Source organism: Tiliqua scincoides, chromosome 4 (assembly GCF_035046505.1).
Source record: "Tiliqua scincoides isolate rTilSci1 chromosome 4, rTilSci1.hap2, whole genome shotgun sequence".
NCBI lineage: Eukaryota > Metazoa > Chordata > Lepidosauria > Squamata > Scincidae > Tiliqua > Tiliqua scincoides.
Window position 1 is genome coordinate 26,646,971 of NC_089824.1, and position 27,809 is coordinate 26,674,779.

A 27,809-nucleotide genomic window follows, 5' to 3' on the forward strand; every position below is an offset into this window, starting at 1 on the left:
ACCAAATTCATTAGGTAGCCTTGAGCGCAGTCACTCTGCCTGCTTCCACCACACAATTGCAGCATGGAGACAATACTGACCAAACTTATAGAGTTGATGTAAGAATCACAAGACGTTGTCGGTGGACTGCTTGAACACTGTATAGTGCTTTATAAATGCTATTATTAAAAATAGGCCTGGGCAACAAAAATAAATCCTAGTAGGATGGTTTCAGATGCAAACAAGGTGGTTTAATATTCTCACACCAAAACAGATAGTAGTATATATAAATTGGTCTGTCAGACATGATTGAGAGATTTATGTGCACAAGGATTCATTCAACTGCAAGATAATTTTTATACCTTAACATCTGGCTCCATGAGGAGCAGGCAAGCTCCTCTGGAAAAACTTTCACATTTTGGATATTCCTTGCTAACTGAGCAAAGAGGCACTTTTTGAAGTGGGGTTCATTTTATCTTCAGCAGGGGAAGAGTAACTGTCCCTATTTCACCATAGCAATGTCTTTTCTAGTGGCTGTTTGCTGGTGTTTCTTCTGAATCTTTGTAGATTGTGAGCCCTTTTGGGACAAGGGAGCATTATTTAATTTTCTCTGTAAACCACTTTGTGAACTGTTTTTGTTTAAAAGCGGTACAAAAATTCTTAATGATATTCAAGAGGTATTCATTATATACTACACCCCATTACTCAAAGAATGAATGGCATGATCTCAACACACACTGGGCACAATCCATCCAAAGTTAAGCATTTTGAAGTGACCAGCACTTCCAATGGGAGAGATTTAAAAAACATGTTTTAACTCCCACAGAAGTTAATGGAATTTTAAAGTGTTTAATAGTGGTTTGTGCCCACAGCTTGCAATTGCTGGATGGGATTATACAAACAGGCAAAGGATATTGCAGAATTGTGGCAGCAATAAATCACTTACCCTCAGGCTGAAGCACAGAAATTATATGCAGCATGAACCCTGACCTACCATTAGATCATGCTTGTTTTTGTCTTGCAAATTGATTTGCCAATGCAAAACTGTACTCCCCATCTCGATAATGCTGATGTCCTGCATAAGACAAGTGTGTCACTTTCTGGATCTGCTTCCCTCGATATTTTAAGGCTGCTTTACACATTGTGCAGCCAACATATTTGCCATTGACTGTCTGATCTCTGGAGTAGTACCTGTGATAGACATGTAGCTGAAAAAAAATGCATTTGTGTCCATTTCTTTCTCTTGCAAATTGTTATTGTTAAAATGTTTTTATGAATGGATCTTAAAAATACCATGAGTGAAACACCCTATAGTGAGCAGGGAATGGAGATTCCACTCTATGTTAATAGGGATACTGCTAGTATTTGCAAGAACTTGCGAAATCAGTACTTGTCATGGTCCCCAGAACAATCCCTTCAAGATCCCAGATTTGGAGTTGCATCATAGAGAACCCTATCTAGGCCACAGCAAAATCGGCAACTAGACCAGTAGGCTTTGGGTACATCCTAAATAAGTCTGCAATGGTCCATCCCAGGACAGGGTGGCCCATATGGCTCAAGCAGCCAGAAGTTTTATTTTTTTCCAGAGCTCAAATCTAATTTTGATGCCTGGAGCTGCCACCCCAAGAAGCAGCAGTTTGCTTCCTGAACTAGGTGCTGTGACCAAGCAGATTGTCTCTTCAAATGAGCTACCCCACAATGAGAAGTCTAGGTTCTGACCACACAAACTTTTATTACCACCACAGAGAATAATTCAATATCCCTAGTTGAAGAACAGCCCAGATCCTAACACAGTGGGTGGCATCTAGCATGATGGTTCCATAAATGGAAGGATCCTGAGATTCTTGGCATACAGGTAACACTTCCAGAAACAGTAGTGCACTCGGGGCTCAATCCTACCCAACTCTGGAGCACCAGTGCAGTGGCAGTGCAGCCCCAAGGTAAGGGAACAAATGTTCCCATACCTTGAAGAGGTACCTTCATAGGTACCTGTATGACTGCCTCCCCACAACAGGATGCAGCGCACACCCCATTGGCACATCTGCACCAGCACTCGATAATTGGATAGGATTGGGCCCCGAGTGCACTACTGTTTCTGGAAGTGTTACCTGTATGCCAATTGCAAGAGGTTGGTACTTTTACGTTGCAAAAATGGAAGGTTTGTTATCATTTCTGATGTTCATTTCCTTTTTGCACTCATTAAAAATAACTTACAGGGCTACAATTTGAGGCATGAAAGACAATTCAGGAACTGTTCTTACTGATCTAGAAACACTGTCAAGAACAAAAGCAATTCCAAACTGTACAGTTGTGTGTGGAAATAGAGAGTCAAGTACAGATAGTCTGGACTTGCATGACAAGACATGGAAAAAAAAAAACCTACTACACTGTGACTACAGTACCCTTAAGCTAATCAAGATGGTTCTCAAGTCAGTTCAGTGCTGCTTTAGGCAAAGAATGTTTAAAATCTAGCTACAGCAAAACAGCAAATAAATACATTTGGAGATTATACATCCATCTTGAAATTGAACAAATCTATTGCTCAGATGTTTGAAAAGTAAAGCTATTTGTTCTTTAGGTGTGTTTCACATATGCCGCTTATGCTGAGACATAAGGTGGTGGCGGATCCTTGGCGGCAGCCCCATTTGTAGGATCATCATATGGTGGCAACAGTACCTGAGAATTAAAAAAGAAAGAATTAATTTTGAAAGTAAAACCTACCAAGGCAGGCACCAATCTGTTGCAAACTGTATCGCGATTAGTTCTCATCGATATGAACTTTAATACACTTGTATTCCAACTCCTGACCCAACACATTGTTTGAGGGTCAGCTTCAAGACAATGGAACAAGATGAACCCAGTGGCACAGTGTCCACCTTAAAACTTAATATAAAGAATCCAGCAGTAGTATTTGGGAAGAGGTTTATACATTATAGAAAGCCAAGTACAGTGGGCCGTCCTTATCTGTGGGTTCAGCATCTGCTGATTTGACTCAATTTGAGTGCCGACTTGTATTGGAGGGTCTCACATGACTTTCCAGATGTGACCAGAAGTGCCTTCTGGTTGCGTCAAAGGATTTCGGAGGCCTGGGGAGGTCGCATCCAGTAGGTCCTTTAAGGGCTTTCAGCACATTTAACCCATTTTTGCTGTCCCACAGGTAAGAACATAAGAACAGCCCCACTGGATCAGGCCATAGGCCCATCTAGTCCAGCTTCCTGTATCTCACAGTAAACTTAAAAAGGGGGGAGCTTAATGAAACAGTAATTTCCAAATACCAGTTCAACACCATATGCTTTGCTTCTTGGGGTGTGCTGGCTTTCTAAAGATCAGTATACTACAAATGTAATGAAGGCACAGACAAGATGATGTCTTTGTTCTTAAGCCAAAATGCAAAAAATAGAGTTAAGAACATAAGAACAGCCCCACTGGATCAGGCCATAGGCCCATCTAGTCCAGCTTCCTGTATCTCACAGCGGCCCACCAAATGCCCCAGGGAGCACACCTGATAACAAGAGACCTCATCCTGGTGCCCTCCCTTGCATCTGGCATTCTGACATAACCCATTTCTAAAATCAGGAGGTTGCGCATACAACAACAACAACAACAGTATTTATATACCGCTTTTCAACAAAAAGTTCACAAAGCGGTTTACAGAGAAAATCAAATATCTAATGGCTTCCTGTCCCAAAAGGGCTCACAATCTAAAAAGATGCAACACCAGCAGACAGCCACTAGAAAAGACACTGCTGGGGTGTCTTTTCTAGTGATGGGCATACACATCATGGCTTGTACCCCGTAATGGATTTTAACTCCAGAAACTTGTCCAATCCCCTTTTAAAGGCGTTCAGGCCAGTCGCACATTTGGTCCCTGGTGCGTACATGCAATATTGGGCAGAAATGGCTTTATTATCCACAGAAATCTGAATTCGCAGAGGTTCCTAGAATGGATCCCCTGCAGATACCAAGAGCCCACTGCCTGTCAGGAAGGGATATCATATTTTTAGTTTATGTCTATCAGGAAGCATGCTTTCTATTGTGTGGCACCCACCTCTGACTCCTGCATTCAGGATTCTACTGAACAGTTACAAACTAGTTTTGGACAGTCATTGCACTCCCACTTGCCTCCAGAGATCTTCCTCCACAAAATGCTTATGAACTGAACTAGAAAACATTTTTCTTCCAACTTCTACATCCTGTTTCATACAGAGAACCACTTCTATGCTACTGCTCAATAATAGTATGGAACTATGCCCCAGGGGGAGGAGAGCTTTAAAAAAAGTGCTGTAGAAGGCAATTTCATATATCATTCACCTTGTGATATCAGTAGCCATCACTAGTAAAGTGTACTGTACAACAACCTACAGTTTTTAGGCTGGAACCTTACTGGATGGGTCACTGTCATGTTGATTTCTAACAACTTGTGAACACAGCAATATACAAAAATGATACACACTGTCAAATTTGACAAATTCTAATCTTTTTTTGGGGGGGGGGGGAAGTGGGCAAGGAAGAAGAGAAAAAAGAGCAAGATGATAAAAGCAAAAATGAGACTTCCAGTCATGGTGAAAGATGTAAAGCAGAAGAACATTCAGAATCAGACCACTGGTCCACCGTCTTCAACTCTGGCACCTGTCTTAGTCCACTGTCCTGAACTCTTGCACCGATTCTGCTGGGCCTCTCACTCATCACCGAGTCATTAACTGAAGATGCTAGGGTTGATCGTGGATACATCTGCATACAAAGCATGTGCTCTGCTATGAAATGTTGGCCTCTCCCTACAGAAAGATGTTTCATCTGTTATCACCCAGTACAGCCAAGTCTTCAGTTGCTGTATCATAAAACTTTTTGCTACAGAATCTTAAGCTGATTCAGGGCATCAGGCTGTTAGTTGCACTGGGAATGTCTCCCATTGTCCTCTCCCTATCCCAAGCATAAATAGCTTATTGGGACAGCTGCATGACTGAAGCAAAGCACAGACAAAGGTGAATTGCACCTTCAAAAGCTGGCTAGTTCAAACTTTAACAAGTGTAAAGTCATGCACATTGGGGCAAAAAGTCAAAACTTCACGTGTAGGCTGATGGGTTCTGAGCTGTCTGTGACAGATCAGGAGAGAGATCTTGGGGTGGTGGTGGACAAGTCGATGAAAGTGTCGACCCAATGTGCGGCGGCAGTGAAGAAGGCCAATTCTATGCTTGGGGTCATTAGAAAAGGTATTGAGAACAAACGGCTAATATTATGATGCCGTTGTACAAATCTATGGTAAGGCCACACCTGAAGTATTACATCCAGTTCTGGTCGCCACATCTCAAAAAGGACATAGTGGAAATGGAAAAGGTGAAAGAGAGCGACTAAGATGATTACTGGGCTGGAGCCTTTCCTTCCTTAAGAGGAAAGGCTACGGTGTTTGGGCCTCTTCAGCCTAGAAAAGATTCGCCTGAGGGGGGTTATGATTGAGACATACAAAATTATGCAGGGGATGGACAGAGTGGATAGGGAGATGCTCTTTACACTCTCACATAACACCAGAACCAGGAGACATCCACTAAAATTGAGTGTTGGGAGGGTTAGGACAGACAAAAGAAAATATTTCTTTACTCAGCGTGTGGTCAGTCTGTGGAACTCCTTGCCGCAGGATGTGGTGATGGTATCTGGCCTGGATGCCTTTAAAAGGGGATTGGACAAGTTTCTGGAGGAAAAATCCATTACGGGTTACAAGCCATGATGTGTATGTGCAACCTCCTGATTTTAGAAATGGGCTATGTCAGAATGCCAGATGCAGGGGAAGGCACCGGGATGCAGGTCTCTTGTTGTCTGGTGTGCTCCCTGGGGCATTTGGTGGGCCGCTGTGGGAAACAGGAAGCTGGACTAGATGGGCCTATGGCCTGATCCACTGGGGCTGTTCTTATGTTCTTAACAAAGGGGTAGCACTCACTGTTGCAAATGTCTTCCAGGAGATTCTGCTTAAATCACACTGCATGCTGGCTTTTAAATCAGACGTTTGGTTTGCAGTCCTCGGTTTTGTTTAGGGAACATTCCTTCAACACCAGCACAGCTGTGAAGAGCTATTAGCAGCAAACCTAGGCAGCCAAGCATTGTACTGGAGCAAACAGCCAGTTTTGGAGAAGTGCGTCAGGCCAGGTCATTAAACTGACCACCTGCTCAACTTAAGGTTTTTCCCGAAAGCTTTATCATGATGTTGTATCTGTGGCTACACAAACAGACTAAAGACCACCCAGGGACACCAACAGATTAGTGCAGGGTGATGAAGAACTACATCTACACAAGACCACATAGGGAACATTGTTTTCTCTCCTCTTCTGCCAGGCAAAATTGAGTCAAATACATACTCTGACAGCCTATTCAGTCAATTAGACCAAGGGTGGGTGGAATAGGAAATTAAAGCCTGAGAGAAAACACACACACACACACACACACACACACACACACACACACACACACACACACACACACACACACACACACACCCCTACATTTCATTGCCTACTTAAAACAAAATGCATAATACTGAAGAAATCTCAGTAACGGTCTAGCTAACTTCACAGCAGTGAACAAATATAGAAGTAGCATATACCTGGGATCAAGCCCAACATAGCAGTTTAGATCCATAGGCAGGCTCCTCTGGGGATCCCAGCATGAACACACTTAGTTAGGATGGGTTGCCTTTATTACAAGGAACATGTGACTGCTGCTGCAGGCATCAGTTCTGTATTTCATCTCTTTGTCTCCCCCATAACATTCAGTTACAGTTGTAAATGTGAGACATCCACAAGCAGAGTTTCCCTTCCCTAATACATGGATGGGGGAAGGAGAGCTCTCTATAAAGCCCTCACATCACTGAGTTCTTTAAAGATGGTTCATGAGATTATCTACAAGACAAGCTGCATGGGAAATGCAGTCCCATTTAAAATGCTGCTGTAAGCATGCATGTATAAGAACCCTTGCAAGATCTAGTAGAGCCCTGTTTGCAAACACATAATTCCAAGTTCAATTTGTGGCATAGCAGATAGCAAGGCAAGCAAAAGTATCTGCCCAAGATCTTGGAGAGTCATTGCTAGTAGGCAGTGCAAAACTAGGAAGACCAATAACTCTGTAACTAGCCCTCTCTTTTTTCTAGCTAGCCTACAGAAGGACACTCTGTATGTGGGAGGTTGTAGACACAGAAGTGATTCATTTATGTTGTGTTCCTGGGGCCTCCATGTGACCTCTGGGAGCAGCATGCATTGGCCCATATACTGGATCTGTGCACATGCAGGCCCTTTGTACCTTATACATGGCACATGCTACTGCTGGGGGGATAATTAAGCCATTGTTTTATGATTCAATGCAGACACTGGTGTGCACGTCATACAAACCAGAATAGGGTTTGGAGATTCTGCCTTGAAACACTGGCTACATGCCACTTGTTTAAGCATTCCTTAACATATCATCTGTCTTGTCAAGTCGTTTCCAGGGTGCCTCCCTTCCCGTTTGAGCAGGAAACAACCTAAATGTTTATCTATGAACATTTCCATTAGAAACCACCCTGGAGCAGTTACAGATGGAAGCTGGACATTAGAAACCACCCTGGAGGAACTGCAGATGGAAGCTGGACTGCCCTGGGATAATTTATAACCTTGAATTCTCTTGTGCTGCCAAAATGCAGCAAGGAATGTATTTGTACATGTTCTTTTTGGGCAGATGTACGTGGTTGCCCAATTACACAAGCTATCAATTATTTTTTTTACAAAAAAAGAGACTCTTAGGCAAATTGCCCAAATTTAACTGGTTAAATCATACAAAGTATACCCCATGCTACAGCAAAATCATCTGGGAGTCATTAAGAAGATACCGCAAAGAAACTGGTCTCATTCAGAACAGTGAGTTGAGGGGGAGCCTACAATTCTAGATCCTTCTGTATAATGGTGCGGACAGACACAGCTTCTGGGAACACCAAAAAGTGCTTTGATTTGATGACATTGTTGCAATGGCCGCCAAGATATCGTAATTTCAGGCAGGGTGTCAACGCTGTTAAGAATTTCTTTGTTCAGGACTTAAGAGTCCAGAAACAGTATTATGCAGGAAATGTGAGATTTGGACTCAGGAACTGGTTGTGGGTTCTCCCGTTTCCCACAAGAGACAGGACTGTGATTGGCACAGGTTCAGTAAAGATACTATAGCAAACTTACACATTACTGCTGAAAAGTGGTCAACCAGATGCTTTGGGAAGTCCAGAAGAAGGCGTGAAGAAAACAGCCATCTAGTGCTGCTCCACCACCACCCCACCCGGCAACTGACATTCAGCAACACAGAAACTCCATTTAGCCATCATGGCCAATAGTTAATAGACCCAGGAGCACAGTGAAGGGGAAGTAGGGCAGCACAGTGCCCTCCCACCTCTTCCAAAAGCACAACAATGTTATAGCCAGGCAGAACACTTGCCTATACCTGGGATACTTTGCCTCCATTGTTCCCCCTGACCAGTCAGTCTGCTCCTTCCCCTCTCCTTGCACCTGCCCCACTAGGCTGAGAAAATGGAGGTGGTGAGAGCAGGGACTTGAACAAGCAAAGAGTGAAGTGGTCATTCTAGTCAAGCATCTTCCCTGCCATCTGTCTTTTCAGATGTGTAGAGTGTGGCGAGATAAGCAATCACTGGAGGGAGGAGCTGGAGAGAGATGTGATAGGCAATGACAACAGCATTGGGAGACAAGGTACTCTGACTCTTCTCCATTCTGACCTTGGAGGAGAAGAATTGATATTTTGTTCTTAACATTTTAAAAACAGAAATGCAATGCATGCATGCATTGTTTGGGAAAAAGCATGGCTGAAGGAAAGAGATCAGGATGAACCTGGAAAGGGGACCTAGTGATGGAGCTGTTAAAAAACTTGATTGCTAAAGTTTATTTTTTCACTGTTTTATCATCATAGCCTAAGGCTGTGAGGACATGATGAAGAACTCCTGCACTTCAACATTTATCATTACACCTATAATGTAGTATAGTCCAAGACAGACCTGTTCACCTGCCTTAGGGCCAAATCTTATTCACTTTTGCAGCGCCAGTGCAGCCGTGCCAATGGGGTATGCACTGCATCCTGCGGTGGGGGGATATCATGGAGGCCTCCTCCAAGTAAGGGAATATTTGTTCCCTTTCCTCAAGGCTGCATTGCAGTTGCACCAGCACTGGAAAGTTGGATAGAATTGGGCCCTTAATTTGTATAAACCTCTTAAAAGACATCTAAGCTGGTGAAAGCCCACTAAGGTAATGTGAAGAAAGTGTTGTCTGATTCAGCACAACCATTGCTTCCCAATTTGCAGGACAACCGCCTATTTTTATTCCAAGGCTCACACAAGAATTGCTTTGGGGAAGCAGCAGCAGATATCAACATGACTGGGCCAGATGAGATGAAGTTTCCTCCATGCTGCCTGCATCTACAGAAACACTCAGCATGGATAATTTTACAGGTTCTGAACTGGGTCCTACCCTCCAGACCCAGAACAACAAGTGACCCATTCCGTTTCAACATGCTTACCGCCGTGTCATTGGTAGTAATGTAGACCAGCACATCAGAATTATTTCTGTTATTAATGTATCGGTAACAGTTCCATACACAGCTGATCAGATAAGCCTGAAAGGGAACAAGAATGCCTGTTAAACAATATTTAAGAAATTAACATTCTTCTAGAATATCTTTTAAAAAAAATAGCGTTAGTCACCACAGAAACACCCCCCCCAATACATCCATGAAGCATTATGGCACCTTAAAGCAGACTTGTAAAAATCCATTCGCCTGCTTCTAGGCAACCAAACTGAATCAGGTGGAAAAGAGCTGGTTTGCTGTTTTTATTTCACTGATGTTTAGTCCAATTTTTTAAAAGTTGAACCAGTGTGGAAATGCATTCATCATAACATATACAGGCATACAATTTCTTGCCTAGGATCAAGCTCAGGATAAGTCTGTTCTTCAAGTTTGCAGCAGAAGATACTCATATACAGTGCCGATTGGCTGATGTTTGCAAGGTCACAAACTTGGTTTTCTTCTCATCTCTTGTGCAATGTTGCAGCTCATTTAAAAATGGTTGGTTGGTTGGCAACCTTCAGTCTCGAAAGAATATGGTATAAGCCTACAGCATCCGGTATGCCCAGGCGGTCTCCCATCCAAGTACTAACCAGGCCTGACCCTGCTTAGCTTCAGAGATCAGACAAGATCAGGCATGTGCAGGGTAACAGTTGCTGCCTCATTTAAAAAATATTTTCTTTTTTTTAAAAAGCCGACAAACATTATGTAAAAGATTCATGCCCTATTAAAAAGTTTGAAAAAAAAAGAAGTGACATGCAGCCCACTGAAAAGTTATGGAATGGTGGTGGTAGAGTAGGACAGATGACAGAGATCAGCATTCAAGTCACTGATAGGTATGACTGTCAAAATGCTTTGTGAATGCAGGGGAAAACTGGCATGGGAAAACTTTTCTCTGCTGGAGTAAAGGCAGCAGTGTGCCCCGTATGAAAAACAGGTGAGAATGTTTAAAACAGGGCTCTAAGTCTTCTCTCACTTGCCTGAACAGAATAGGAATTTAATTCTTCAAGCTCCCTCTCTAAAGATTCAATAAATATTCAGATATATTGTCCCTACTTGCAACTATGCATTTTATGGATCAAGTTAGCAATTTCCCAGTAGCAGTGACTCAGGACTGCCAGGTTAGATAGTAATAGCCCTCTGTGGAGGGATCAGTAGGCTGAAAATGGGAAAGATTAGGGATATATGCTATCATAGGAGATTAGGGAAAGAGTCCTTCAAATCAAATACAGAGGCCGACAGGTGACGTCCCACAAGGCATCAACAGTGTGTGAGATTCTTTAGCAATCAATTTGGGAATCCAGAAATTGTGGTGTGCTGCGTTTGTGGCTAGTACAGAGCGTACAAAGTGCTCTGCCCATCAGATCATTCACCATCACATTGACGCTGTGAGAAAGGTTTCTCATTATTATTTACAGACCACAAATTAAAGCTAGGAGACAGAGAGAATTGGTGTGTGTGTGTGTGTGTGTGTGTGTGTGTGTGTGTGTGTGTGTGTGTGTGTGTGTGTGTGTGTGTGAGTGAGAGAGAGAGAGAGAGAGAGAGAGAGAGTGTAATGATAAAAGTTGTAATACTGCCTCGGTTGCTTGTGCTTCTTGAAAGCAAATAAAAGTCATTTCACCTGAAGCAAATGTAATCTATTAATTTTGTTTTTTAAGAATATGGCAGAAGTAAAAATTGTGGTGGTTGTTCAGTCATTAAGTTGTGACTGACTCTTCGTGACCCCATGGGCCACAGCATGCCAGGCCTCCCTGTCTACCACTAACTTCCGGAGTTTGTCCAAATTCACGTTCATTGCCTCAATGACACTAACCATTTCATCCTCTGCCATCCCCTTCTCCTTCTGCCTTCTATTTTTCCCAGCATCAGGGCCTTTTCAAGCATCCTCTCTTCTCATGTGGTGACCAAAGTATTTAAGCTTCAGCTTCAGTATCTATCCTCCCAGTGAACAGTCAAACAATGCTCTCCATGCACAGGAAACCACAAAGCAGGGCTGTGCTGCCTGCCAAAGATTAACAGGATTCAGTGGTTTGGTTTTATAAGATGTTAAAGGACTACTGATGAAGTGCGGCTCAAACAGCTCCTTGGAACTGTGATGCTCCTTGCCACAGTTCATAAACTGTGACCAAATTTAAAAGTATCTTCAATAAAAGTAACCCAGGCATATCTTAAAAAAGAGGATCAATGCTTCTTGTCCTTTTTCTGCAGCATCTAATGCAGCATTCTACAAATCTAATCCCATTCCAGATTTCATTAGCAGAAGCATCATAGCTAAATAATATTTCATTTTATTCAGTGCTGTGCACGCTTAATAGAACATGCCAAGTTTGGGGGTCCAAAAGCATATTGAAAAGTTAAATGAAACACAAAGGCAAGAGAAGCAACTGTAACAGGAGTGTAATTACAATAGTGGCAGCAAGAGTCTGAAGAACATTATGTGCTTTCCTTAGAGAACAACCCCAAAAAAGTAGGAGGGTGGAGGGGGAAGAATTATCTTCAAATAAGCTAAAGCAGTGGTTGCCAAACTGTTTAGCGCCATGACCCACCTCATCCTCCAGATTGGGTCATAATGCGATGCTCCTTGTAGTGCTGCAATGCCTTAGAGCAGTGGGTCCCAAATTTTTTCGCATCAAGACCCACCTAAAAAAAAGCTTTACCAGCCACTGAAGTCTCAGTGGCTATAAAGGTTGTTTGCCCATAATGCTCCCCCAAGTAGTAGTTTAACCTTGGCATACATAGTCTAATCTAATTGTCTAGTCAAGTCATAGTCTAATTGGCAGTTTCATGATCCATCAAAAATTGGGTTGAGACCCACTGCTGGGCCACAGACACACAGTTTGGGAACCACTGCCTTATAGGGAACCCCCAGAAGCCAATTCCAGGTTGCACCAGGCCAGTAACTCACTCTATGACTTCTAAACTGCAGGCACAACTCCCAGGTTGACTGGAAGTCACTTCCACAAGGCACTCTGGGGTCCACAGAAGCCAGAGTGGGCCACTGGCCTTGTGCAACCAGGAAGATGCCTCCCAATAAGGCCATGGTGCTACAAGGAGCATCATGTTGCGGCCAAGCACATGGGGTTGCAACCCACTGCACACTGGGTCACAACCCACCACACACTAGCTGATTTACCACAGACACAGTTCTTAGAAGCCATCATTGTGTTTCTCCAACTGCTAGTCTTTCTCTGATACATACTGATGGCTTTGGTTGGGAATAGAAAATTGATCTTAGATATTTAGACTTATGATGTACAGGATATGCATGATGCTCATGGTGGTTTGTACTTTTATGCTGGTCTGAGACCATAATAAAGATGTCTGTCTGATCTCAGATATACCAAAAACGCAATTAAAAATGTGATTATGCCAGTTAGTTTCATGGAAGTGGTGCTATCTGCTATCAAAGCTGAAGGAGAGTGCACTTGATTGGTTTAAGTTCATTAAGCAGATCCCATAAATCTGAAGCACAGATGTGCTTTTGAAACACAAACGTGCACAAAGTTTAAACTCCAACATTGCAGAACTTACTGGACTTCTGTGCCAAGTTTGTATTCTCACTTAGGAAGCCAGATGCACAATAATGATACTGCCATTCTAATGAACCTGTAGGCCAAGGATCATCCTTCTCAATATTGAAAAATACAGCTTTGGCTGAGCTTTGTTCATTTTTGCCGGATGAAGGATTTTCCATTTCAAAAAACAAACAGTCCAATGAATGAGATAATCTTGACCTACTTTCAGCCTGAACAGCAAAACCAGTTAAATCTGAGAACTTTATGCCACTTTAAATATCATTTACTTCAAGACACATGAAGTCCATTATCATCACTATTAATAATTATTGTACTTATTTATATAAGGCCATCAATGTACATGGCATGTTGCCCCTGCTCCAAGAGGCTTACAGATTAGACAGACAAAAGGAAGACAGTAGAAGAGAGAAACTCAGGTCCTCCCTTCCCCCCTCATTTGTTATATTTGCCTCCTGAAACCCCAAAATGCTTTGTTTAAAGCAGTAATACAATTATTCCAATCCAAAGTGCTGCATGGCAAGCTCCAAATGCACAATGAAGGTTTCTAAGCATTGCATTTCTAGGAACACCCAGAAAAGAAATCCCTGAAACTTGGGCATGCTTCAGATGTACCCTCTATAGAGTTTGAGAAGCTGTTCCCTAAAGGAGAGACCTTAAAGACCCTGATAACTACACACAAGGCCTCACATCTACCTCTTTGGATCATGGCTTGCCTTGCCTGCATTCAGTTTAAGTAAATAATTCAGACTGGAGACAGTCTTTCTAGTGTTCCAAATACACTCCAAAACTTGTTTTGTCAGACAGCAGCATGACAAAATAAGTGAGCATGGGAAGCACCTATAAGTTATGCCAGGACAACAGAAAGAATACAGAGAGGAGAACTACCTGGAAACTGTGATGGGAAATGTTGTGGGACGGGTCTGGGGGCTTTGGAAGGATAGGGTGGGAAAGGAGGCTTCTGTGCATGCAGTTATGCTAGTGTACCATCTGGGGCTAGCCTACACACATGATGGACAACTATGATTTATACTGCCCAACCAAAAAACAAGCCACTGGTACAAAGTGAAAATAGTGATGAACTCTTAGTGGCCAGTCTCAGGACCCTGGTAAACACCTGGTCTTACCCCCCCCCCCAAGCAAGTCCCAGGGTTAGCTATGGAAATTTTTCTAGTAACATCTGCTCTGACTCTTGCCTTTTTCAGTCTTCCCCAGTTTCCAGCATCACTTATGCAGAAGAGGAGTGAAAACATTCCAACAAGTTTCTGAATTTGCAAGGCTGACTTTTACGCATGCAGACTTACCTTGAAAGCCAAGATGATACTTATAAAAAGAAGGATAATCACAACTAGGCAGGTTGAGTTCACTGACATAATCTCTTCCTTGTAGGGAAAATTAGCAGGCTGCATGAGACAAAAGATTATTATGAGTACATCATCATCAAGGGTGGTCTTTCTCCTTCTGTTATTCAACAATTTATATGCAGAGAATGTGGTAATTTGTTGCATTGGTATCCCAAGTGTAGCAGTGCAATGCTACTTGGGAAGCACCCAGGGCTTAGAACCTTAGTCCCTGAGGGAGAGTGCTAAAAGCAGAAGCACTCTGAGGGTTTGAAAGTTAGAATTCGAGCAGCAAGGAGTCAGAGCAATGAGAGACATTCATTCAGAGGGTTGATGCAGGGAGAGCTGAGCCGGATGTAGGGCAGTATGAGATTGAGAGAGAAGTCCGTTCTCCCGGCTAGCTTCTTCAGACTTTTATTCATTCTCAAAACACATGATGCAAAGCTATGCAGTAGGGGAAATTACTGAAGGTTGCTAAGATTATACTGGCTGCCTACTAGCTAGTTCTAGCTTGACCACAATACACGTTCCTGAGATATGTGCTTCTTCATAACATCCTCTGTTTACCGGCTCTGGGCGAAGACTCAGCATGATTTCCAAGGCTGCGCCGAGTGTGCTCTTTGCGCAGACGCAGAGTGTGCTCTGCCTTGTTGCCAACATACTGAGGCTAAGGCCAGCGCCTCTACATAAACACTACACCAAGGTCCTCAGACCCTAGCCTAGCTTATGGAGGCAAGTAAGGCTGGAACAGTTACTTGTCCAATTGTAAACATCAGAAAGGGTGCAAGCCTAACCAACTTTCCAGCACCAAGGGCAATGCAACTCTGGGGTAAGGGAACAAATAATAATAATAATAATACAGGTATTTCTATAACGCCTTTCTTGGTCCTCAGATTTCTCCTCGGACTTTATTCAAGGTGGTTTACATAGGCAGGCAAATTTAAATCCCCATAGGGATTTTTACAATTTGAAAGGTTCTATCTTTCAAGAAACCACAACATTCAGATGTTTCTTTCTTGATCTGGTCACACATTCTGGCCTCCATCCTCCCACGCTCAGAGCAGATGGAATAACTCGGCTCAGCTTGTCAGCTGCTTCAAGGTTGCACGGTGCCGGTGGCCTCGAACTGGCGACCTTCGGATGTTATCTTCAGGCAAATGGAGGCTCAACCCTCTAGACCAGACCTCCTGCCCTGTCACAAACATTGCCTTACCTTGAGGGTGCCTCCATGACTGACCCCCAACTGCAGGATGCAGCACATGCCCCACTGGCACAGCTATGCCAGTGCTGGAAAGTTGGTTAGGATTGTGCCCTAAATGTCAAAGCTGGGCAAGATCTTAAACTGTGCTTTCATATGTCCTTGCATAATTCCGTACCAAATTTCCACACAGAAAAATACTTCTTAAGGTGAAAAGCAAATTTCAGTCTGGTAGTGCCTATCCTTTGTGACAAACTGAAGGAGACACTCCTGCCACTATACTAAAGAGGATCAGGCACATCCAGAGTCAGAAGATTTATTTCCTGGGGAATCTCATTCAACGTTCACAATCGTCTTGGTATAAACCAGGGAGAATCAATTTCTTAGACCTGAACAGACCATGTGGTTGATATACAGAATTAGTGTAACAGCCAAAAAAAGGCAACATAAAGGAACGGCCCACCCCAGAGGCTTCAGCACCATCACAGCGGCCTCTAATAGAATGCTAATCCTCTGCATCCTCTACAATTTCCATTTCCAGCAAAAAAAACACCAACTTGTACATTAGCACTGAAGATACTCTAAGATCCAAAATAAATAGGATGTAGGAGTTTCGCAATGTTAGCTACCAACCGTCTCTTTTTCCAAAGAGCAGCCAGGGCTGTGGCGTGGGGGAATGGGTTTAACCTATACACCTACACAGCCTACACACCAATTCTATTTAAAATTGGCTGTTCCTCAAAACTATCAGCAATGGATACAACAACTTACAGGCATGAGTTTTCATATAGGCAGTTACATAACAGCTTTGGGGGAGAATCTAAATCAGGGTTGCAGTGAAGAGGGAGAGGGCCAGACTCACCCCTTTCTCATCACACCATGGCCTTTGATACAAATTGCAGCAGGATACTGAAATATTCTGACTCCTGAACTCCCACGTCACATTTAGTTGGCCCCAAGTTTCTTGGAACTAGTTTTTGATTAGGCTGTAAAACGGCATGTACATTTGTGATGTTCTAATAAATATAATAACGTGATGTTTAAACTTCTTTTGCTAGTTTATAGAAACCAAAAATGTTCTTTTCAATTGCATTTTAAAAGTCCTGGGGGGAAAAAAGAGAGCTCCTTGCCTCTCAGATACTCTATATGAAGTGTCTGGCATTTTTGTGAGATAAATTGAGACACAGAGACAGATATATACTCTATACTACACAAATTCCTTTTTGTCAGCTGCTGGCAAAGAATTTTTCTTTATTTGGAATTTCTCTGAAGTGTTCGGTCACACATTCCACATTTATTTGGAATTTCTCTGAAGTGTTCGGATTGTTTAAACTCACCAGATGGCGTGTAACAGATTGGAGATAAGTGTTATGCAACTATGTGTTCTGCTTCTTGCTAAAAAATTCTCTTTCTTGCACTGAACTTCAGGACTGATTTTTAACAGTTTTTGTCTTGTTGTGGATATATATTTGTCTTCACAGAAAAGCAATGATCTCCACATTTTCACACAACGCCAGAAAAAAAGCATTAATATTACCATTCCCCCACTCCTGCACCTGCATTTAATACATTTCAGCTGCAATCCTAACCACACTTTCCTGAGAGTAAGCCCCACTGAACAAAATAGGACTTCTGAGTAGACCTGGTTAGGATTGATTATTGATTCATTGATTATTGTGCTAGATGCCACATCCCTTCTCCAAGGTAAGTAAGTGAAAGAGGCTCAAGGCCCAGTCAATAATAGCCAGGTGAAAGGAGTCTTAACAACCTGCCCATAAGCTATCGGAGAAGGAGCCAACACAGCCTCACAGGGCATGGAGTTTCACACCCTGAGCACAAGTACAAAGAAGGGCCTACACCCCACTACATAAAATGGAAGCTTTTTATGTCACTACCATTAAATAATGAAGTTTCAAAGAAAAACCAACTGATTGCAATTCTTTTGAACTCTCTATAGAGCAGCAAAGCCATAGATTGTGGAAGTGACATTTTGGCCAAGTTAGACACTTTGGTATTCCAGCACCCTGAGCCACTCATCCAAAAACTGGAAGCACATCAAATCAGGATTCTGCTCTTCCTCCATCATCACATTCCTACATATTGAAACTGTGGATACAGTGCTTGGGAAAGGAAGCCAGAGAAATCCTAAAGTGACCAATAAAGTTCTCTCTTTGCGGTAAAGAGCAACAGCAGCTGCTGCAGTTACGTGGTACCATCCAGCATAAGCAGGTGCCAAAGGTTAGAAGAAGGGCTTGCTCTGTAAGCTAAGACTTAGACATCGTTCAGCAAATTCATTCCACATGAACAAAATTTCTGTGTTCTAAAAAAGTACATGGTGCTTGTGTGAAAACCAGGGAAGGAAACATGGGATGTTTTTTCAAGTTATTTGTTTTTAAGGCATTGGTGCCCTGCGGTGAGTTGCAACCTAGTCTGAAGATTTATGAAAATTCAGTTGAGGATTCAAAAATACATATAGTGGGCCCTCATTTTCTGTGGAGGTTTCATTCCAGAAACCCCCAAGGACAACAAATTCTGCAGATGCTAAAGTCCAGCACCCAGCGCTGCAATGACTGACCATTACAATCTCTGCGCATGAACTGGAGGTTGTCCATGACTTTGTGTACCTTGGCTCAACGATCTCCGACACTCTCTTTCTCGATACCGAGATAAACAAACGCATCGGTAAAGCAGCTACCACGTTTTCCAGACTCACAAAGAGAGTCTGGTCCAACAAGAAGCTGACGGAACATACCAAGATCCAGGTCTACAGAGCTTGCGTCCTGAGTACGCTTCTGTACTGCAGCGAGTCATGGACTCTTCACTCACAACAGGAGAGGAAACTGAATGCTTTCCACATGCGCTGCCTCCGACGTATTCTCGGCATCACCTGGCAGGACAAAGTTCCAAACAACACAATCCTGGAACGTGCTGGAATCCCTAGCATGTATGCACTACTGAAACAGAGACGCCTGCGTTGGCTCGGTCATGTCGTGAGAATGGATGATGGCCGGATCCCAAAGGATCTCCTCTATGGAGAACTTGTGCAAGGAAAGCGCCCTACAGGTAGACCACAGCTGCAATACAAGGACATCTGCAATAGGGATCTGAAGGCCTTAGGAGTGGACCTCAACAAGTGGGAAACCCTGGCCTCTGAGCGGCCCGCTTGGAGGCAGGCTGTGCAACATGGCCTTTCCCAGTTTTAAGAGACACTTGGCCAACAGTCTGAGGCAAAGAGGCAAAGAAGGAAGGCCCATAGCCAGGGAGACAGGCCAGGGACAGACTGCACTTGCTCCCAGTGTGGAAGGGATTGTCACTCCCGAATCGGCCTTTTCAGCCACACTAGACGCTGTTCCAGAACCACCTTTCAGAGCGCGATACCATAGTCTTTCAAGACTGAAGGTTGCCAACTATGTTTGCACATTTTTTTTTAATTTAGCAGAGGTCAGATAGCCTGAAACTCTGGCATTCATCTTTGCTGAAAAGAACGCATGTGATAATTTGAAGCAATATAATTCCCACCAAGCGGCAACCTGACCCATGCTGATCTTTGGTTTGTGACAGCTAAAAGTGAGCTTTTTGCAGAGTTGCCTTTGGGCTTTTCCAGGTACTTTTCAAAAAGTACAAGTGCACAAATTTTTTTTTCATTTTGCCAGCTTATTTAAGGAACTAGCCCTTGCCCTCATGTCTTTATCAGCAGTTGGGACACACAGATCAGCATAGCCTTAGAATGTCATGAAGCTCTGCTGAATTCTCCAGCAATTCAGCTAGAGCCCAGAAGCAGGCCTTGTTGTTGTCTTCTGGTCAGTCAGCAGCCTAATAAACATTTGCTTCCCTTTACTAGGTGGCACTTCTTATATCAAAAATGAGGACATTCCTTCAGAATGGCTATTGACAAAAGTCTTATGCAAAGTAACTGAAGAAAGAAAAAGCCTTGCCAATTTCACTTCCCTGATTTGCACAAGTGACATTCACAAGGTTTCATTTATGGCAGGAAAAGTTCCCCCCACCCCACCAATTCATGTGAACTGAGAGGGATGAGATCTATAGTATGGGGCTGGGGCATGTGGGAAGGCAGTACAAAGGAAAAAGTTTGGGCATAGCCAAATAACCCCTTGATTGCAATGGAAGAGGGTTGGAAATTATGTTCCTTGTTAAGATATATTAAGAACACTTTCAGACAGCTTGCTTAAGACTTGTCAAGTCTTTCTCTTAACAGCAGTTGCAGGAAGGCCTCTATCTGGACCCTGACAAAGATAGAGGCCAATGTGGAGGTGTGTATTAACACTCTGCCTGTGCCATTTTTCTAACTCATGTCATTCCTCTCCTTCCAAATCACAATTTGCTGCAAATAGCAGTGGCGGGGGGAGGGCAGTTTTCAATGAGAAAATGGCATTGGGGCAAAGAGTGACCACACCTTCTCCATGGTTACCTTTTGTGAAGACATGACCAGTGCACAGCCAAAACATACATTTTAATGAAAGACCTAGTTTCACCCCAAGAATGCCACCTTGGGCAGTTCATCCCCAAGTGATAATCATATTCCTCTGTTACAACTAAGTCTGAAGATACACAGGGAAGTCAGGTATTCGAGAGCTTCCACTTCTTTTGAAATTACAGAAAGGAAAGGCGCCCTCGAGATGGTTTCATCTCAGATGGCATTGTCCAGAAGTGTCATCTGCAACATCTTAGCAGGGACTTCTCCAGAGACACCTTTCATGTACTCCAAGTCTTGAATTTGGGGTGGGGAGGGGTGGGATTCTTCAAACCCCAGGATTAGTATGGCATGCAAACTGCACCTTTGTGTAGCAAACCTTGCTTGCTTGCTGCAGCGTAAGGAAAAATCATTGGAATTGGGGGTGGTGGAAGGTGATTCATGGCTCAAGGTCAACAGTGCAGAGAGAAAGGAAAAACAAGTTGTAACAGGACTCCTGTTCAATTGGCACCAGTCACATTGTTGGCTTAGAAGAAGGTAAAGGAAAAATATATTTTTTCTCTCACACACACATTGAAGGGTGTTATTCTAATCATGACACTAGAAAGAGCATATGAGAAGAGATACTGTCAAGTAGTGGATTAACCTTTGACTGCATAGCAAAATGACAGACAGGAGGAACTCAGCAGGATAAAGAGAAAAATCCCGTTGGGCTAATGGTAAACATTTTTTAAGTATTCCTTGTGAGACAGGAATGCTTTAAACATCTGTATGGCTCATAATGGAACCGCTGCCAAGATCCCACAATCACTATGTAGGTACATATGTTTAAAGTCAATACAGTCACACACACATAAAGCGGCACATTTAAGCAGAATTCAAAAGGAATTACAGTCAACAAAACAGAGATTGCAATAAATACTTTGGGACAAGGAAAACAGCAAGACCTTAATCTATACAGCAGGTAAACCTCCAAATTAATTGCAGCTGGGCATTGGGCAGCCCAGCTGTGCAGGTGGTACACATGTTAAACACATGTAGCAATGTCTTTGGTGTTAGTACTAGTAATTGTTGCACTTTGTTGCAATAGGGTCAATTTGAGGTTGGAAACAAACAAAAAATCCTAAGTTTAACCAGAAGTAGACTTTTGTCTTCACTATTAAAATTATTCTGGTTATACATACACTAGAAAGGGTCTCAAGTCTTATGTTTAGAGGTCACTACACCAGCACCAGAACGAAGTTCAATTGAAATGAATTGTGCTAGCTGCAGCCAAACCAACAACACTGTTTTAAAAAAAAACAACTATATTAAGATATTGCAGTTATAAGAACAAATGGCACATGTCTTGCAATCCTGATTCTCTAATGTTGCCAAGAGACAAACCTCTTACTCTTGCTACATCTTTGCTACATGTTCTGACTAAACCACAACATTCAACTCTTAATCCCCTATCATTGGATACAGAATGAATAAGGAATTAAGCCACAGGCATGGAAATGCGCCATTTGGAAAGTGTCTTTCCATAAAAACTTGTATCTTTGTGGGAAAATGCAGATGCAGCAGGTCACTGAACAAAGTAGTAGAAATATACATTCACGACATGCTGCAGTTTATGGTTTTTCTTGACAGCAGGTCCAAATATGGTACCAGGAAATCTTCAGCTTTATACCAAGTCAGAACTTTAGTTCATCTAGTTCAGTATGGTCTACACACCAACTGGCAGTGTCTCATCAGTATTTTAGGCAAGCATCTCTCCAGACTGAAATTAAGGAAGCAATCTTATGCTGTTCTCATTAGCTACAGAGACAGGTCAGAGGACAGTCTGAAAACATCATAAAGGCTCTTGCCTAAATATAATAGCACAGTGGTTCTCAAACTTTTAGCACCAGGACCCACTTTTTAGAATGAGAATCTGTCAGGACCCACCAGAAGTGATGTCATGACCAGAAGTGACATCAAACAGGAACATTTTTTAACAGTCTGAGGCTGCAATCCTACCCACACTTACCCAGGAGTAAGTCCCATTTATTATCATCACTAAAAGCATATATATAGTAGCCTGTTAAAAGTATAGATCTGTAACATTTCCCCAACTGCAGTCACATACCATGGAAGCATCAAGTCTAAGATATTAAAAATAAAATATTGAAATGAATGGGGACCCATCTGAAATTGGCTTGCGACCCACCTAGTGGGTCCCGACCCACAATTTGAGTAACACTATATAGCAAATGGAAGTTTATACCAGGAATGTCACCAGTTTGCATTATGTATATAAGAATGCTTTGTGTAACATGAACATCATAAGCAAAAAGAACAGTGAACTGGTCACATGAAGGACTGATTTGCCAATGCCATTCTTCTATTAGTAAAAGTGCTCTTTAAGTAATGCACTTAAATACACCTGCTGTGAAAACACAGGCACAGTTTAAGCCTGCAAAGCCTTTCCAGGCTTTCATCAGAAGCGTATGACTAAGATTCAAGCTCAGCAAAACACTAATCTCTTCCAGTCCTCCAAAGAGTCAGAGCTATTTGCCGTTTTAAAAATTGCTTGCTGCAGGAAGAAGAAAATAGTGAGCAAAGTGTTTTGGAAATGCTTGTAATTCAGTTTCATATTGTTGAGTACTTTGAACAAGATGCTTCCTATGATGCAGTCCATAGTATCCCACTTGAAGGAGGTCAGTTCCTCATATTACCAATTTACAAAGTTTTTACATTTACAACCGGCACCATCAATAATCAACATCATCAAAGCTGAGAATTAAATGCGGGAGAGGATTATGGGGCAGAGTTTACTTCTCTAGAGAGTGTAGAAAAGAGAATTCAATACTGTGGGGTCTCATCAGTAATCTCTTTCTGCTCTTCTATTGTTTTCTAAGGTAGTAATAATTCAGCAGTATTGCTATTTTCCTTCAAGCAAGTCCACATATGGTAGCCTTTCTGAGACTCCAGCTATTAATCAGAGCAAAACAAGATGTCTGAGAGACATGCAGCTGCTGACCTACTGCAGTGACTATCCCAGAAAAGCCTCTAGCACCATAGCACTGATGTCACCAAATTATCTTAAATGGAAAAACATCTATAATATATGTGAGAGCTGGAATAATATCTAGTCATTGTCATGGCAATGACATCTGGATGCATCCCTCAAAACACTTTATTACTGGATTATTGAGTTTGCATTTTAGAGTTCCATCCTACTGCAATTAGTATCTATTCTAGGTAGAGATGAAAAGCAAGTCATTGTGTGATGAAAGCTTCAAAAAAAATAATTTTACATTTTTATACCGCCCTTCCTTCAAGGAGCTCAGGATCATGTACATGGTTCCTTCCCTCCTTTTGTACTCACAGCAACCCTATGAGGCAGGTGAGACTGAGAGCTAGTGACTGGCCCAAAGTTACCCAGGAAGCCTCATGGCTAACCCAATTATTTATCACAGAAGAGCTGCAATTATAATGTGATTAACAAAGCTGCCCGATTCTGTATCCACTGTCAGTAGAAACAGGCCAGAGTAGATAGCAAGAATGCCACCACTGATTAGCTGCTACCAAAACAATTTCACATGTTCCAAGTAGTGACAGTTGTCACTTCACAATATCACATTATTATTATTATTATTATTATTATTATTATTAACTTTATTTCTACCCCACCTTTCTCCCTGGAGGGACTCAAGTCGGTTTACAACAAGGTTAAAACAAATTAAAAACATAATTTAAAAACAGATAAAAGCATATTAACAACATATCATAAAAACAGTAGTCAGATAAAAGTAGTTAGGTAAAAAGAGCATAGAGCAGCAAACCATAAGAGAATCAGGCCTTTAACCAGGTATTTAAAAGATATTAAAAGATTTTGAAAAGATGTTAAAAAAGGTCGAGAACTCAGAAGGCCTGTCTAAACAGAAGGGTCTTCAGGCCTCGCCAAAAAGTCTCAAGAGAGGGAGCCATTCTTAAGTCAAGGGGAAGGGAATTCCATAGCGTTGGTGCCACTACTGAGAAGGCCCTGTGAAAGAAGGCCCATGAAAGAACAACGTGCATAAATTCACACCAAGGGCATTTTCACACATTCAGTACACTATCAGTGGTTCTCAAACGTTTTAGCATCGGGACCCACAGAAAAAAGTTTCACTTTATCAGTCACTCAAACCTCTGGCTGCAATGCTGATTGGGCAGCAGTGCCCCCCCCGTAGCAAGCTGTTTAACCCTTGAAACACACAGCCTAATCTACCCTGTCAGTTTCACAAACCACCAATAATTTGGTGGTGACCCACTGGTGTGCCACAGATTTTCAGTTTGAGAAACACAGTAATATGTTATTTTTAAAGAGGTTATACTGTGCTCTGTACCACAAAACACCACCACCCTAAAAAGCACAACAAAACTTGAATTGCCTTTAAGCCTCTTTGCCCATTTGTATGATAGGCCCATTGTTGCTGATGCAGAAAATAAGGTGGCTAAAAGGTTTTGGAAATGCTGCTTTTGTATTCACTTGCAATTTTAAAGGAGGCAATCTTATGTGGGAAAGAGGTCAAAGTATCCCAATGTTTGAAATAACTAAACTCTGGCAGATAGAACCCCGTGATGTGCTCACAGATTTTTGCCACAGAAAACTCTGGTAAAATAAAAACATGCTACAAAACCTTTCCCTTGCTTTCTCTACAACAGCAATGCATAGCAAAATGATTTACCAGTTGCCGCAGGTAATCCTGAATGGTGTTTGGATAAACAAGCACGCTGATGGCGACCAGAGTGTTGAGTGCAAAATCAAAGATTTGGTAACAGAAAAAAGGGATGATCCAGGCTGCATGTTGCTATAGTAAAACATAACAAAACAGAGAGAGAAAGAGAGAAGAATCATAATGGTTAGCAGGACAATTTGAAGCATGTATATTTAAATGCTGTCTTGGTGACCAGCAGATACAAAGTGATGAATATACAGGGTGCTTCAAAAAATGCACACTCATTTTAATTTCCCACTGTACCATTTTGCATGGTCCACCTACTGGAAGTACCACCAGAAGTAACTGGCAATGATGTCAGTTACTTCCAGATTGGGAGACCAGATGCAATGTGACAAACACCAGGAAGAGGCTCGAAGAAGACACAAGGGCCTTTTTGAGCACATGGAAAGTGCATGCTGGAGCTCTGCCTGTCAAGCTGAGTTTCCTACTGCTGCTTGTTGCTTTGCATTGCAGGTCTCTCTGCCAGATGGAGGGGCCTGGGGGTGCTACAAGTACCACTAGACACTACCTCAAGTATCGGACCACTCGTACCACTGGTTGAGAAACACTGCTCTAATTCATACGTACTTCATTGTAGAAAACCTGCCAACACTTGAAGATCTAAGGGAAGCAACTGAAGAGATGTGTGGAACCATTCCAGCACGCATGTTGGTGTTTGACTGCAGAGCCACTGATCTTGTAGTCAGTGATGTCAGCGGTGTATAGATGTTAATGGGGAACATTTTGCGCACTTGGTTTAACTAAAAAAAACTAACTATGTTAGGTCAAGTAACAAATTATTTCTACATGATAGCAAGCACTTGCTCTGCTAAACACTTAAATAATACAGTGGTGGGTGTGTAAAATCACCATGAAGATGCCTTTTTGGGAAGCATTCTCCTGGCAACTCTGAATGTGAAATGGCTTATAAATAGCAATGAATTGCTTTCCCACGAGCCCGCCAGTTGAACTGTTGGTCAACGTTTTTGATAGTGCTTAAGATAAAATTAGATGCCATAAATCATGCATTACCTTGTATGCACCATATGTGGCCATTGCACAGATGAGAATCATGAGAAGAGAAATTGCAGTGGCAATACACATATCTGGAACAAAAACAAAAAGAAACCAATCATCAGTACATGGAGAGCTGGCTCCTTTTTCTCCCAGTCCTGCTTCTACTCAATCTTTGGGGGTAGCAAGGAAATGCTGCACAATTATTGGCTACTAAAAGCCATTCAGACTGTGAAATGAAACTGTGTTATTTACAGAGAGAAGCAAAATATATTTATTTAACGCAATGCACACAGTGGTATCCCAGTACAAGGGAACCCAATTGTTTTTCCCCACACCACAAAGCTGACAAGTATTGCATTTCCTTTCCTTTGAAGCAATCTGTATTGGATCTAGACCGTTTTTACTGAGCAAAGGTAGCTTTAGCACTCCTCTGATACTTGAGCGGCCTCTGCTGGAATACTGTGGAGTGTCTAGGTACTATCCAACTTTGCAGCTGTATGTTGAAGTCCCCCGACTAACTATAGCTGTACTAACTTTGCAGCTGTATGTTGAAGTCCCCGACTAACTACGGTAGGTCAAGTAACAAATTATTTCTAAATGATAGCAACCACTCGCTCTGCTAAACACTTTTAAATAATACAGTGGTGGGTGACCATATATAAAATCACTATGAAGGTGCCTTTTAGGGAAGCAATCTCCTGGCAACTCTGAACGTGAAATGGATTATAAATAGCAATGAATTGCTTTCCCATGAGCCTGCCAGTTGAATTGTTAGTCAATGTTTATGATAGTGATTAAGATAAAATTAATGCCATAAATCAGGCATTACTTTGTATGCACCATATGTGGCTATTGCACACATATGTTCAGAATGTCTAATTATGCAGTCAGAACCACACCAATCTCTGACCTGAGGAATAGCACCCAAGCTGTAATCTGCACTCCTACAGCTCATGTGGACTGGCTAAAGTCTATCATTTCTTTGCTGGTAGATGAAGAAGCTGAGCAAAACACGCAAAATAACTGGACCATGCAGCCACCCTCAATGGCAAAGAGCTAAAAAAAATGATCCAACTGAGCTATTTTTCACACTAAATCTATCTATGTATTTCTTAAAGGAATGGGGGGGTCACTACAAGAGGCCTTGTACACAGGTTTTCATGGTGTTTTGCAGCTTCTCACTACGCAGTTGGCTACTGCTTTCCTAAACATGTGCACCGAGAATGCATATAGTTAAGGAGTCACATGCCAAATTTCCTATGGATGTTTTAACTTTTCTACGCTCAGTGATCTGAGTATATTTGGGTTTTAATCTAATTTTAAGCTGAAGTGTGTTCCATGTAGCTAACCTGGCCATGAGTGAAGCAGCTCTTAGCAAGCAAGTTGCAGAGGAACATGAAGGTTGCTTTCCTATCTTTTCAAGTTTGAGGTCTGGGGCAGCTGCAACACAGCCTCAAACCTGTTCTAGGTAAAACTTAAAGCAGGACGCCCAGCTAAAGACAGGATCATGACACTATTTTTTTCCTGGGCTCTGATGTAGTATGTGCAGACTTGGAACAAGCACAAACAGATGAGTGGTTTAAAACAAGTCACAAAAAAAGTATTTCTAAAACTGCACTAAATAAATGGACATTGGATCAATATCTGAAAGCAAGTCCTCCTAACCAAGCAATCAAGCAGGAATATATTACCACAAAATTAACAAGGGGGAAAAATAGTTTTAGCTACTAATCATGTCAATTGAAGCACTGTGGTGTGTTGTTTCTCCACACACACACACACACACCCCAACACTGCCTTGTAATTCTTGACATGGTTTTCAAATTCTTACTGCTATAACACAAAACATGTGTGTGCATTATTGGTCTGCCTGGGTTTTGGGCTGTTGGTCCATCAGACTTTCCATGTTCAGGGCATGAAGAGAAGACACCAAAAGAATGCGCTACATGGAAATCTTGAATCACTCAAGGGAGATATTTTATTTATGACAGCTCTAACTAACTCAAGAAG

The 27,809-nt window shown here is 42.2% G+C and overlaps 1 protein-coding gene across 1 annotated transcript in view; it reads right to left on the reverse strand.

Annotated features, from left to right (window-relative positions):
• Window positions 1-1,691: 1,691 nt before the first annotated feature.
• The window catches only part of LAPTM4B (lysosomal protein transmembrane 4 beta), a 54,756-nt gene continuing 28,638 nt past the window's right edge, over window positions 1,692-27,809 (reverse strand). The window contains exons 3-7 of the mRNA XM_066625225.1: window positions 25,815-25,888; window positions 24,750-24,872; window positions 14,390-14,488; window positions 9,508-9,603; window positions 1,692-2,655 (exon numbers count right to left, since the gene is read on the reverse strand). Coding sequence (XP_066481322.1) covers window positions 2,578-2,655; window positions 9,508-9,603; window positions 14,390-14,488; window positions 24,750-24,872; window positions 25,815-25,888 — 470 coding nt within the window. The 3' untranslated portion in view covers window positions 1,692-2,577. The remainder of the gene's footprint in view (window positions 2,656-9,507; window positions 9,604-14,389; window positions 14,489-24,749; window positions 24,873-25,814; window positions 25,889-27,809) is intronic.